The following is a 12605-nucleotide window of genomic DNA, read 5'->3' on the forward strand; positions in this document are numbered from 1 at the left end:
CTGTGTCAAAGGTTAGATAATTCGAATGGTCGAAGGGAATCGGTGGGAGAAGAGAGGAGACGAGGGAGACATCAGGACGTTCCTTAATTTTCCGACGACAAATTGGATCTTGTCGAAGTGTGAGTTCGCTCGAGGAACGTGTGTTTCGTCTGATTAGGTGGCTCGTTTTTTGGCTTCCTGCGAACAGATCGATGCTCCGGGAGTTCGATTTTTCATTACCTGGACGAACGTGGCGACGTTTTGTAAAAGGAATTTTATGTTTGGAAAGAGTCGAAGGTTCTTGAGTATCTCGTTCGATAAGGTCGAATAACCCTTCGCAGTGCGTAAGTATAAAACTGCAGATTTTCCTTCAATCGGCTGTATTCTTTCAGATGAAACATCTGCCAAATCCAATTAGATTTTACGCCTGAATTTCTGCGAGTTTTCAATCCGTATTTTCACGATTTTCACAGAAATCGGCGTTCAATGAGTCGCGGTGCTGCTGTATTTAATTTAAAACCAGTAAAAGAGCGTTTTACAACTAGCTGCGCGTTCGCGATTTCGTCCGCACAGTATTTTAATTTATGTTTATTACTCTCTGTTTGAACACCCTTCAGGTATTAAATTTCGAAAAACACTCAAACACCTGTTCGCTTATTTTTAATGAGAAATTCGTACACCGAATTTCACATCCTCGACTTTCGCAACTCCTGGCATATGTATCTTTCTTACTCTTCCAGGTTTTTTATTCCCAACAATTTTCTTTTATCCTACGCCTACGTACCAAAAGGTGCATATTGCCAAAATTTCACGTTTCTAAGTACGGCGGCTTGGGCTAGGAGTTGACGAACGAATCAGTCAGCCTTGCATCATGTAACTTGTAACTGTTATATAACTTATACCAAACTTATAAATATATGGACTACTATGCAAATTTCTAAGCAAATTTAAATTTTTGAGAAGATTAAAAAAATAGAATCGCGGTAGAAAATTATTCTATCCGTCAAGTGTTACAGAAAGCGCTATGATACGTTATATCTATCTCTATATTACACGCAGAGTTTCATGCAAATTTAGATTTTCGAGAATGCGATTAAAAAAGTACAGCTTGGATAGAAGATTATTTTTTACCCTTCGAGTATTATAAAAAGCGCTATGATATTTTAAGCGCTTTGCGTACTCTGTATCCTTTCCCGTATTATGAACAATCTGTGCAATTTTACACCTTCGAAGTTCCTGTAAATGCACAGAAGCCCGCGATCTACCGATAAGAATTCCTCGACTTTTGAATTCAGAAGAATTTTCTGAATCGCGTAATCTGCCAGTTGCTCTGCAAAAGACTCCACCGTCCGTCAACAACGCTAATATATTCGCTCCAAATCGATGGAGATTTTTCGAATTAATGGGCTGCGGCTGAACGAAGCCGGGGCGCGCGTAACGCGTAGAAACGGAATATTCATTGCTTGATGCATCCACGGTCGTTCGTTTCTGGGTTGTGCAGCTCGCTGCAATATGCATGTGCGTGTCCACGTTGGTCAGCCTGCAGTGTAGGCAGGGACAGAGGATGCACATGACGCGCACGTGCGATAGCACAATCAGTTTTAAACAATGCCATGGCCGAGAGAAACATGCTTTCGATATGGGAACCGCGATAGGCCCTCGAACGATCCAAAGAGTTTATCTTTCAATTAGCAAGTCGAGGTGACGATCGAGTGACTCAAACATTAGAAACTTTGCGTTAGTGCCGGGTATGTGGAACGTTTAGGCACGTGTCACGGGCCTTCGTGTTATTGAAATACATGTTGTACTGCGTAATATGGTGGGAAACTACGCTGACTTGGACAAATTTTATCGAAATTATAGATTATCTGAAAGAAGAAATGAAAATAACGCTTTCAGCCAATTAATCGTTTCGACTATTTTATTATCTTTACTTTAGAAGAATAAACACGGTAAAAGAAAGTAAATTATTTTTTGGAAAAATTGCCAACGATAAGTAAAAACTTTGACGTTCAATATTTCAATTGGATTAGTCGTTCATTTTCTGGAAATAAAAGGAAAACGAGATTATCTTGAAAAATATGTCTAACCATGCCATATCCAACGCTAGTGACGCGTATGATGCGTAGCTTCGATGATCGAGTTAAGGCTGTTGTCACAAATATCGCGATTTTGTTTTCCTGTGTTTCAACAGCAACGGCAGACATTTCTGATAAGAGAAAAAGGTGAGACAATCTTTGACCTGATGTAATTATTTAATCTTGTTTAGGAGGCGAATCGATTTTAAACATCAGGTATTTAAACATTAAGAGAATTAGCGAAGAAAGTTAGATAAAAACGACAATAGCAGGCCAATGACTCCCATGGAAGTATCATGACGATTCTGGTTGGTGCGAAAGCGTTTCCTGCAATTATCTCAAGACACTAATACGGTGAAACGCGTATCCGTATGGTGGTTGAATAATGTAGATAAAATGCTGGCACAGAGGCATTATGCGATAGTGCGTGCGTATTCTTCGATCGAATAACGCCAGTTTATATTCCACGTAGTGTTGCATCCTGCCTTGACGCAAAGTGGAACCTACGTATATGTCCCACTGGCCAATAAAGCCTGATACGACGTACGCTCGCGGCATGCCACACGGAATACGAATCACGGCATGCAGCTGCCACGTTAAATTTCACTGTTTATTATGTCACCGAGCCATCGCGATGCCCTGACGGATTGCCCTCCGGTTTTCCAATGATTTTGATCCGATTTCTAGCCGAATTTTATGCATATGGTAAACCGAGGATAGGTCGAAAGAGAGATTAATAACATAAAAATAAAAACCTTTTATATTGATCGATAACTTAGTTTATTTCTCGTTTCACACTGTCTTAGATGGCAATTCGAAGATGTTCAAGAATACCATAAAAGAGCTTGCAAGCGTTTCGAAGTAACCTTCGCGAGGCAAAGAGTAATGAAAAATTAGAAATGAAATATCAGCTGTCTGCAATCTGATTGCAGATTGTCTGAGACAATTTGTGTATTTGGAAACTAAGCGTTCGAGCCGCCTACGCGAAGCAAAGAAGATAAGGAGATTCGGACAGTCAATGATCAGACGCGTCTCGATATTCGCTTTATTCGAAGCTGTTTCAAGCGACAATTGTTTAGAGAAATATAAACGTTTAAAATATGTAATTTTACAATATTTCAGATACTAATTTACAAGCATTCTAACGTAATATGAGAACCAATATTAGGCCGTGATAGTGAAATAAAAATGAAAAAAACACCTCTTGCAGGCGAATGCTTTCTTTTTAAAGCTTAACTTCCGATCCTATGAACGTGAAAAATATGTTAAACAAAATATGTTCGTTTAGTCTATGAGCATGTATTGTTAATACATTAAAAAAGTGATGCAACCAAGGAAGATAAATTTTTCAATAAATCAGCGTGACATAGGAAATTGTTAACTATTCGATGTTTGCGGTCACATCATCTAGCGATTATTCGTATAATTATCTTCCGAATTATAATTGTTTCAAAGTATATGGCTTCCTATGATTCGTGGAGTAGAAGCAGCGTTTCAAGAACGGCTGAGTCGTTGTCACCTCCATTACAGAGGCTCGCGATATTATTCGTGAAACGGAAGCCAACCATTGTCGTGTTCCTTAACGCAATCGCAGTCCCACTTTTCTTCTTCCGCGAGCTTCGGTGCGTTGCACCGGTGCATCGTACTCGATGCAGCTGTATCGTGCTGGTTACGCGTCACAAGGAATATTTATCATCTTATTATTCCATTTCGCTCAGTACTCTGCAAACGTAAAACACAGAAACACGCAAGCACACGCAGAGAGAGAAAAATAATACAACACTAATTATTTAAACGAAAAAAAAAAGGAAAAAAATTAAGAATTGGAAAGTATGGAAAACAAACAGAAAATAAATTCTCTTCGCAGAGAATGAAAACAGGAAATAAAGAATAAAGAAACATTGAATCGAGACGCGAGAATGGAGAAGATCTTTTTCGCGATGGAATATTGCCCTAAATAAAAGAGAGCGGAAGTGACACGGGAAGGAAGATAAGAGAAGAAAGATAAATAGTTGGAAGATGAAAGAGGGTGAAAGGTGAGGATACGGTGGATGCGATAGGGCGAGGTTTAATCTTTCTTAGCGAAGAAAATAATAAAGAAGAACAGGAAGAGGGCGAGAGGGGGTCGGTTAGAGACAAAGGCGGAGAGGGAAAAATATTCGCGGGAGAAGGATAGGATGGAAACAGGTGGTACGCTGTTCGCTGCAGGATTTTTCCAATTATTTAATGAAAAGTGCAGAGTTCGTGCCGTTTTGAATATCCTAGAACCTGGATCTTTATCTATTCGCTGTATTCCCATACAGATCCGAAGGCACGATCAGACATATTCAGTCTGAAGACAGTCTCGTCAAAAGTCTTGCTTTCGTTCATTCTACTTCACAATACAAATTTTTCCCAGAAACGTATTTAACTCGATCTCGAATCTCTCAACTTTCGGTTTACCTAAACCTGCCAATAAGAAACAGTTCGTCATACAACTACAATTTACCAATTCTCCTTTCCATTATTTCTCCTTGGCATAATGGAACTTCGCATTCGGATCAGTAGATTCAGTCGATACGAGTTCAACCAGTCGGACACTAACCGAACTGCCGTGTCCATGCACGTAGTGGTCTTTGCCTTCGCGCAATGCAACTTCACATCCAAATAAGTGCAAATTCACTCGGTAACGATACATTTAACCAAACCATAGTTCCGATAAATGGAATTGCAACGTAAACGCTAATAACGCATCGATCAAAGTAACCAGAAAATCCAACAGAAAACTGATGCGAACAGACGCAACGAGAAGTTTCGCGGGTCGAGAGGAGCCAAAAGAGAAACCAAGACATTCCCCTTGAGGTCTACGAGGAAGGTTGGCTAAGGTGTCGCGGCGAGGAGAGAGTGGCAACGGACAATGGATGCGTAGTTAGTAAATTACAGGCTGGCCATCACAATGGCGTGCAGCGTGGCGTGCGTGCGTGCATCGCCTATGACTATGCACGCGTGTTTGTCTATGTTCCCTGGTTTCCCGTCTGCCCGCGCAACCGCTGTCGCTCCGTTTCTCTCTGCAGGCCACGGTTTACACAGAGAACAGCGTGCAACGGCGCGTATCCACCGTTCGCCCATGCATACAGAGTCCGCGTGGGAGATTCTCGGTATACATCAATCCAAGCCGCTGCAGGTACCTGTACATTACGCGGCCGTGCATTAGATATCCGCGCCAAGATTTCACTCTGTCCTCCATTCCTATTGCACTCGCTTCTCTGTTCGCGTCGATCCACGTCCCCGGATCTCCTTCATCTAGAACGATCCACGGTAATGCGTACGACTTGTCCGTTTCTTCTTTGTGCTTTTGCGCAAATATTCCACCCACGTGGAACCTTTGTTTCGAGTGGAATATTTGCGTTAACGTTGACCTGGCTTAATTAACTGGCTGAGTAATATCACAGAATTAACCTGCAGTACGATCCTCAAATATTTATTTTAATTATTTCCATCTTGATCTCGTTTCAATAAACGGGAAATATTTGTAATGTTCGTAATGTTTTAACGATGCTCGATATGAAATTTGTAAATATAGGAATTATGCGAATCAAGTGGAATTTTTGCACATTTCCTTCGCATTAAAAATATTCTTTCAGGCAATGTGTCGAAAATGAGCGAAAGAATACGTTAGCATTGAACAAATTCCTATAACCTCGAGAATTTAGAAAACCGTTCAAATTATAGTAAAATATGTTCATTCGATATATTGCTTTAGTTCATCCTTGGTTTTGCCTTATCTTCGGTTGATTTATAGCTCTAATATGTTTCGGTGATATGAGACACTTTGTATATTTTAAAATTAATATCAGTAGAACGCGTGTCCCTGATGTATCGAATACATTGTCTTGAATAGTACGAAGCAGTTCCTATCAACTTTCTTACGCAAAGTACAGGAAATATCTTGCTTCAATAAAATATATCAATTATTAAAACCCCACTGTCTCCAGTCCCACGATCAACGATTGTAGCTTCCCATGCTATCGATTACGTCTCACGGCAGACCTGCACGTTCACCAACCAAAAGAGCCTTCCCTGCTAGTTGGTATAAACCTGACATATCACGAAACCTGGATCGCGTAGACATTAAAATCTGACCTATCGAAAGCTGCAACAAACCTATAGGTACCTACATATATATATATATATATATATATATAGCGTTCAAGCGGTGAGATTTACTAATTAGCGATCTAAGGCCAGTTGCTAGTTAACGCTGCGATTTATCGTCGACCCAGCAACGAAGGAAAGAGACAAAGTCAAGTCAGCTACCGACTAAATTGATATCAAACAAAGAAGAAGGAGAATCTGCGAGTGAAACTCCAAGAACGAAGAATAAAATCGAAGAAAAGGAGAAAAGAAGGAGGAAAAAGATGGATCGTGGAGCAAGATAAGAGTAGACGAAAAAACGAAGAGTGTCGAGGGCAGAGAACGAAGGAAGGGGAAGGAATCGAAGAGTGAAACTGTAAAGAGCAAAGAAATCAAACGTGAAAACTAAAGTGAAAGGAAGGACGGAGAATCTAAGAGCAGAAAAAAGTCGAAGAAACGAACAAAAATTGAAGGGGCAAACTGCAAAAAGCGAAGAAGCCAAAGACAAAGAGTAAAATCGTAGAAACGAGGAATCGAAGAGACGAAAAAGAGGAAACGAAGAACAGGCCGGTTTCTAACGATGGAAAAAGACCGAGTACCTAAGGGTAAGGCAAAAGGTGCGCATCTCGTTCGTATTTCGTAGAAACTAGACGACCGGTGTAATACTTTATTTGTCCGCCCCTGGACTTCTTTCATTCTATCTCTCTTCTTTATCGACCGTGCTCGACCGCGATTCTTTTCACACTCGGCCATCTTTTCCGCCATCTTTCTTGCTAATTACCCGACCCCCTTTCCACCCAGAAATCTCTCCTCCCTTCCCATCCCCCATCCCCACTTTCTTGTCTTCCCTCCTTTCTTTTTACTTCGCTTTTTTCTCCTTCTTTTTGACTGGTGTGTAGGCGAAGATGCATAGATACAGCGGAGAAGCAGCTTGATGTTTTCCGTAAGTGCTTCTTGCTCGTTGATTCTCGCGAACCGCGGCTTCTTCGCGGAACACCGCATGAAATATTCAAACCACCCGTACCCCACCTCTCGCACAGTTTTATGGGCAATTTTGGTGTATTTGTTTGCACGAACTTGCTTCGCGGAGATTAGGTAGAGGCGGAAGATCGTCGGCAAGAATAATGCGTTTCATTGACGAGGACTTCGCGGTCGAGCGGAAGAGCGTCGTGCGATGCGGAGAGACTCGGATGACTTTAGTGTTCAACGAGCGTGATCAACGATTATCGAGACATTTTCTGATTTGGAAGTTGAAGGAATTGAGCTTTTGGGGCGGAAACGACGCGAGAATGTGTTCTTTTAAGAACTAGATCTGATCTGCTGCGATTTGGCAGAATGTACAGCTTGTAAAATGTGTGCAGTAATCGATTTAAGAGCATAAATCGTAAAATGTTTGAAACTATTGATTTAAAGGTAGTAAATTGTAAAATTTGTAAATAAAATGAATGAAATTTTCGTTTTTGACGGTACGAATTACGATAATAAATTCGCAGTGTTACCTTGATAAAACGCTTCGCCTTGGTCAAGAGACCCAACGTGGTGTGTCTTGAGGTTTCAGGACCCAACGGAACCAACACCTTCAACTTTTCGAGGCAATTTCTGAGGTGCGCCCTCCTGCAACAAAAATCCAATTAAACATTTAATATACCGTGTACAACGCTTTCTCAATAACATTTTTAAATTTTCACGTCTCGTACAGCATCTACGTAAATTTCATTTCTGCGGAACTATTATGGGAAATATAATTTTAATACGATCCTAATATAACAATCTGTAATCTCGAGCCACGTTATACGTTTGATGGTCGAATTACAGCGAGCACTTAATCTTAATTAGAGATCTTAATATCCAGACTTTATTAATTTGCTTATTATAGTAATTTTCTTTCAATCCTTAAAATTCCCCGTACTTTAAACCATCCAGAGAAGCAGCGAATATAGATGAGAAGAATTTAATTCTATTACACATAAGTAATATGTATTTTATAAGAAGATTATAGTCCATTAATAATCAGTTAATACGTCCGTAATAATTTTTCACATTTATCACACAGCAAAAAGTGAAATTTGTTACAGCTCTCCAATAAATGTAACGAGTGTACGTCTTTATACTACTTATGGCTGATGGTATATACCCTAATCTCCTACCATTGTTCCTCTGAGTCTCGCTCCTATTTCATTCGGGTCGTATATACCTTGTAATGTGAAATACTGAATAACACAGAATTTGTTAGCATTTTCCAATAAATGTAACGAGTGTACGTCCTTATTCTATGTTATGACTAACAGTATATATTCTCATTTTCTGCCTCTGTTCCTCTAATTATGTTCCCCTCTTATTTTATTCGCATTGTATGCGCCTTATAATATAAAATACCAAATAAAACAGAATTTTCTAGCGTTTTCTAATAAATGTAACAAATAAGTGCCCTGATACTTACGTCTAGGGTACAAGTTTCTACGAAAGTTCATACTTCTATAAATACAATTCGAGAAAATGATCTCCTAAATCTCATAAAGGACACTATTTCGTATATTTTTGCATATTATGTGCTATCTGCATATCTGCGAGTCTTCGAATTTCCCATAAATGCATAAAAATCCATAGCCTACTGATGGATTCACGATCCACGATTCACCATGACGGAGTACATTATAAATAACATTGAAATCAGCTACACGTACTAATTAGCAATATTTATCTGCCACGTAAATAAATAGATGCAACTGCGCCACCAATTACACGGTACCGTTAAACCCACCCTCACGGAATCAACCAGCCAACCCATCTTACGTTATCTCTCGAAACTCCGACAGTAAAGCTATGGTAGTCTGACCAACGCGGAGCAATTTCACGCGGCCTCGATTCGTCTTGTCCGGAGGTTTTCGAATTACCCACGGGCCACGGGAAAACCGCGGGGTGGCATTCGTTTTTCGCGTCACGTAGACCGGCCAGCGACGAATGGAGCGGAATCCAGCCGGCAAACAGACGGCGAAATTGAACGGGGGAATCCCCATGGCGCGTCCCCACGGCAAGCCGACCTCGTGCAGAGAGTCGCTCGCCGCGAAAGTGTCCGGAAGAAACCGATAAGATCCCGATTATCGCGGCCATCATGGCCCATTAGCCAAACGAATCGCGCGATAAACATACAGCCGGAATACCAAAGCGGGCAATTATTTCCATTCGGTCCGAGAATGGCTTGCACCGAGCCAGGTGAAAAAGGATCCTTTTCTTTTCTTTTTTTTTCTTTTCCACTCTTGCAGAGATCTCGTACGGCGAGAAGATATCGGTCGGCTGATTCGATTATCGGCGCAGTTTGAATTCTTCCTCTGCAAGGGTTTAAGGTTCTAAGCGTTTTATATATCGACGAGGAAGTTTTTAGATTAAATCCTGCTGCGCCCTTTTGGGCATTTTCGACTCAACGCAACGTTTTTCAACGCTTTTCGAAAAGTGTGTCACGTTTTAGGAAAACGCGAAAGAATCGCCTCTGCGCGATTTTACGTTGGGAGTTTTCTTATTCGTAGGAACAAGAGCGAGATCGCGATATACAAATTCGAGAATCGTAGCAGGGTTGAGATGAATTTGCTTGAATTTGTAAGTAGAAATTTTACATTTGCAAGTTTCTTATCTGGTATCTTAGTGCCGCTGTTCTCGCTTTGTATTCACGTTTCTATCTCTTCGGGTATTTTCCCCTTTCGGAATTAATTGATTCATAAAAAACGTTGGAATACGCGAGAGGTGATAAGATTAAAATAAATATGAATTCCAAATGCTTAAAAATCAACGTTAATACATAAAAATACGCTGTCGGCCAGAAGATACTGCCCTCAAGTTCCACGGAAAGGAACTACGAAGATGTATCGAACGGTCGGAGACGAGAAGATTTATTTCGAGCGTCCGACAATAATAAGTTGGAGGCGCGTCACGTGTGGCAAACACGCGCCATTACAGCCATTTAATTATAAGTTTATGCCCGGTTTATTGTTCTACCGTGGAAAATGGAGACGCCGCCGACGTCGGGGTTCTCAGGACAGCGACGTTGTTCGCCATCGGGCGACGAAACGGGCCAGGCAAAGACGTCTGGAGACGCGCACAACCGCGTTTGCACGTACGTTTTACGAGAAACAATAAGCTGGCTCCGGCTTAATGACGTCATCAAACGGTATTATGTCTCGCGGGCCGCGGAGTGGACGGTTTCCGGGCTTGGATGGATGCATTCTGGACGCGAAACGCGTTATGCACGGCCATTTAGGAGAAGGGCTTCTGGGTTTAAGCGACGACGACGCGCCAACGAAAGCTAGTTTCGCCACCAGTTCCGGAACCTGGTTCAACGTTCTTGCGTTTTAGTAATGGCAGTACTGTGATTTACGTATAATTATTACGGTTGTAATACGATGCTCCTTTCGTTTTATTTCAAATAAAGTTTGCTGTTTTCTTTTTTATTTTTTAAACCTTTGATAATTAAAACTATTGCGCTGGAGAGTACGAGATGGAGACTTGTAATTTAAATATAATCATTGTGAATGTAATTTCTTGTTTCGTTTTAAGTAGAATTTTGCATTTTTTGGAATTTGAGATATTTACAGTGGACACATGGAGTGGAGATATTTATTGTAATTTATGTGTAATTATCGTAATTTACAAATTAGATTTCTCTTCTGGGACATTTATCATCTGGCTGAAAGGGTATTTTCTGAAGCTAAAGTTCATCCTATATTAAGCCTTCTTTAAAAATATTAACCGTCACATGAAAGTTGTGAGAATGCAATTTTTATTCTCCTGATAAAGTCACGAGACACAAAATCTTTCCTACTCTCATTAACAAACTTCCATAAAGTACGTTCCCTTGTGAACGTCCAACAGGAATTATCTTCTAGTTACATCTTATTTTGCAATTTGGTGAAACTTTACTTAAATTATCGAACGAAGACGAACTCGAAGCGAGCAAAAATTTTTCATTGAATAGCCGGCCGAGCTCGTAATCATCGCCTTACTCGATTCTTCGATGGACCATAAATTCATTTCGTCGGAATTTTCCTTTCTCGCAAAACGGTCGAAATGCTTGATTAAATTTTTTTTATTCCCAGACCAAGACACTGTCCGTCGAAGGTATTGCGAGTTTCGGACGCGTCAACCGGTTATCGATCCAGCCGTAAGATATTCAATTTCCAGAGATGTGGCCATCGGATTTTCTCAGACGAACGTTGACCAAACCGCTTTTGCACCGATCAATAGTTCCCACGATGGACTTTCTGGTTTTTCCTTAACTCCTTTTAAATAATTTAAATAATTAACGTGGACGATAAATAAATTCCTGAATATACCAGTCATAGTAACGATGCATAGAGTAATGAAAAGTTTATTTAGTGCATCATTTTCGGTATGTCAAATATCGTAACGATGTAATACGATTTATCGAGAAAATAATCGTTCCGGTCAGCTTCGAAGTGAAGGAGCTAAGGGAAATCAGACAATCAATGGTCAGACACGCTTCAGTAGAAGTTATATTTCCTATTTGAAATTGCGTCGTAAAACAATTGCATGGAGCAATATGAGCTTCTAAAGTATTTAACTTTACAACGTTTTAGACATTAATTTGCAAGTATTTTAAAATGATATAAAAAATTAATCAAAGTAATAATGGTAACAGTTTAATGAATACCGTGTCAGCCTGATTCTAAACCAATCCTTCTCCTCGGAAATCTCATCGAAACGAAGACAAAGAAGCGCGATCAAAAACTCGCCAATAACAGCGCACAGTAATTAGAATTAATTGCAATTAGTTTTACAGCTCGGCCAGCCACAGTCACCGGAGGCCACTAAATCACACGGTAACAACGGCCGAAATTAATTATGTACAAGCATCGAGTCGTATCGCGTAAACTCGCGACAAGCACTCGATTCCAGACACTCGATTATCCGACACGACAGTGGTTCTTTCGTCCGTAAAAATCGAGTTAGAATCGTTAAACTCTCCTTGGGAAAGTGAGATAAAAACTATCGTACATTGCCTGTATGATAACGATCCTACGATTCAACGACATTAGTCAAATATAAAAAACACTACCGTCGAGAGAAACAAGACGCGGGAATTGTAACTGAGTGAATTCTTATTCATTTACTCGAGAAAGAAAATGAAAAATGTAATTTGTTCATGCGCCGTGACAAAAAGATGAAAAAAGACGTTGACCTTGTGATCCAGGCATACTTTCAGAAATTCTAAAGGCTTCAAGAGGAATTTAATTAAACTGAAAATTAATTTACTCTTACGTAAAACTAAACCAAGAACTTTTTTTATTCCACCATCTTTTCACTACGGAATAATTATCTTTGCCAAGCTTACCTAAATTAAGCATTTTAAAAAAAAAAAAGATACTTAAATTCTTTCATGCCAAGTATTTGAAAATAATGGGATTGTTTATCCGAAGAAAAATC

General features: G+C 40.1%; 1 protein-coding gene across 10 annotated transcripts in view; it reads right to left on the reverse strand.

Annotated features, from left to right (window-relative positions):
• The window catches only part of LOC122575621 (max dimerization protein 1-like), a 234691-nt gene that overhangs the window by 104672 nt on the left and 117414 nt on the right, over positions 1–12605 (reverse strand). For all 10 annotated transcript variants that reach the window (XM_043744807.1, XM_043744805.1, XM_043744804.1 and 7 more), the window contains exon 5: positions 7670–7784. In XM_043744807.1, the coding sequence (XP_043600742.1) occupies positions 7670–7784 (115 nt within the window). The remainder of the gene's footprint in view (positions 1–7669; positions 7785–12605) is intronic.

Source organism: Bombus pyrosoma, linkage group LG15, assembly GCF_014825855.1.
Source record: "Bombus pyrosoma isolate SC7728 linkage group LG15, ASM1482585v1, whole genome shotgun sequence".
Classification (NCBI taxonomy): domain Eukaryota; kingdom Metazoa; phylum Arthropoda; class Insecta; order Hymenoptera; family Apidae; genus Bombus; species Bombus pyrosoma.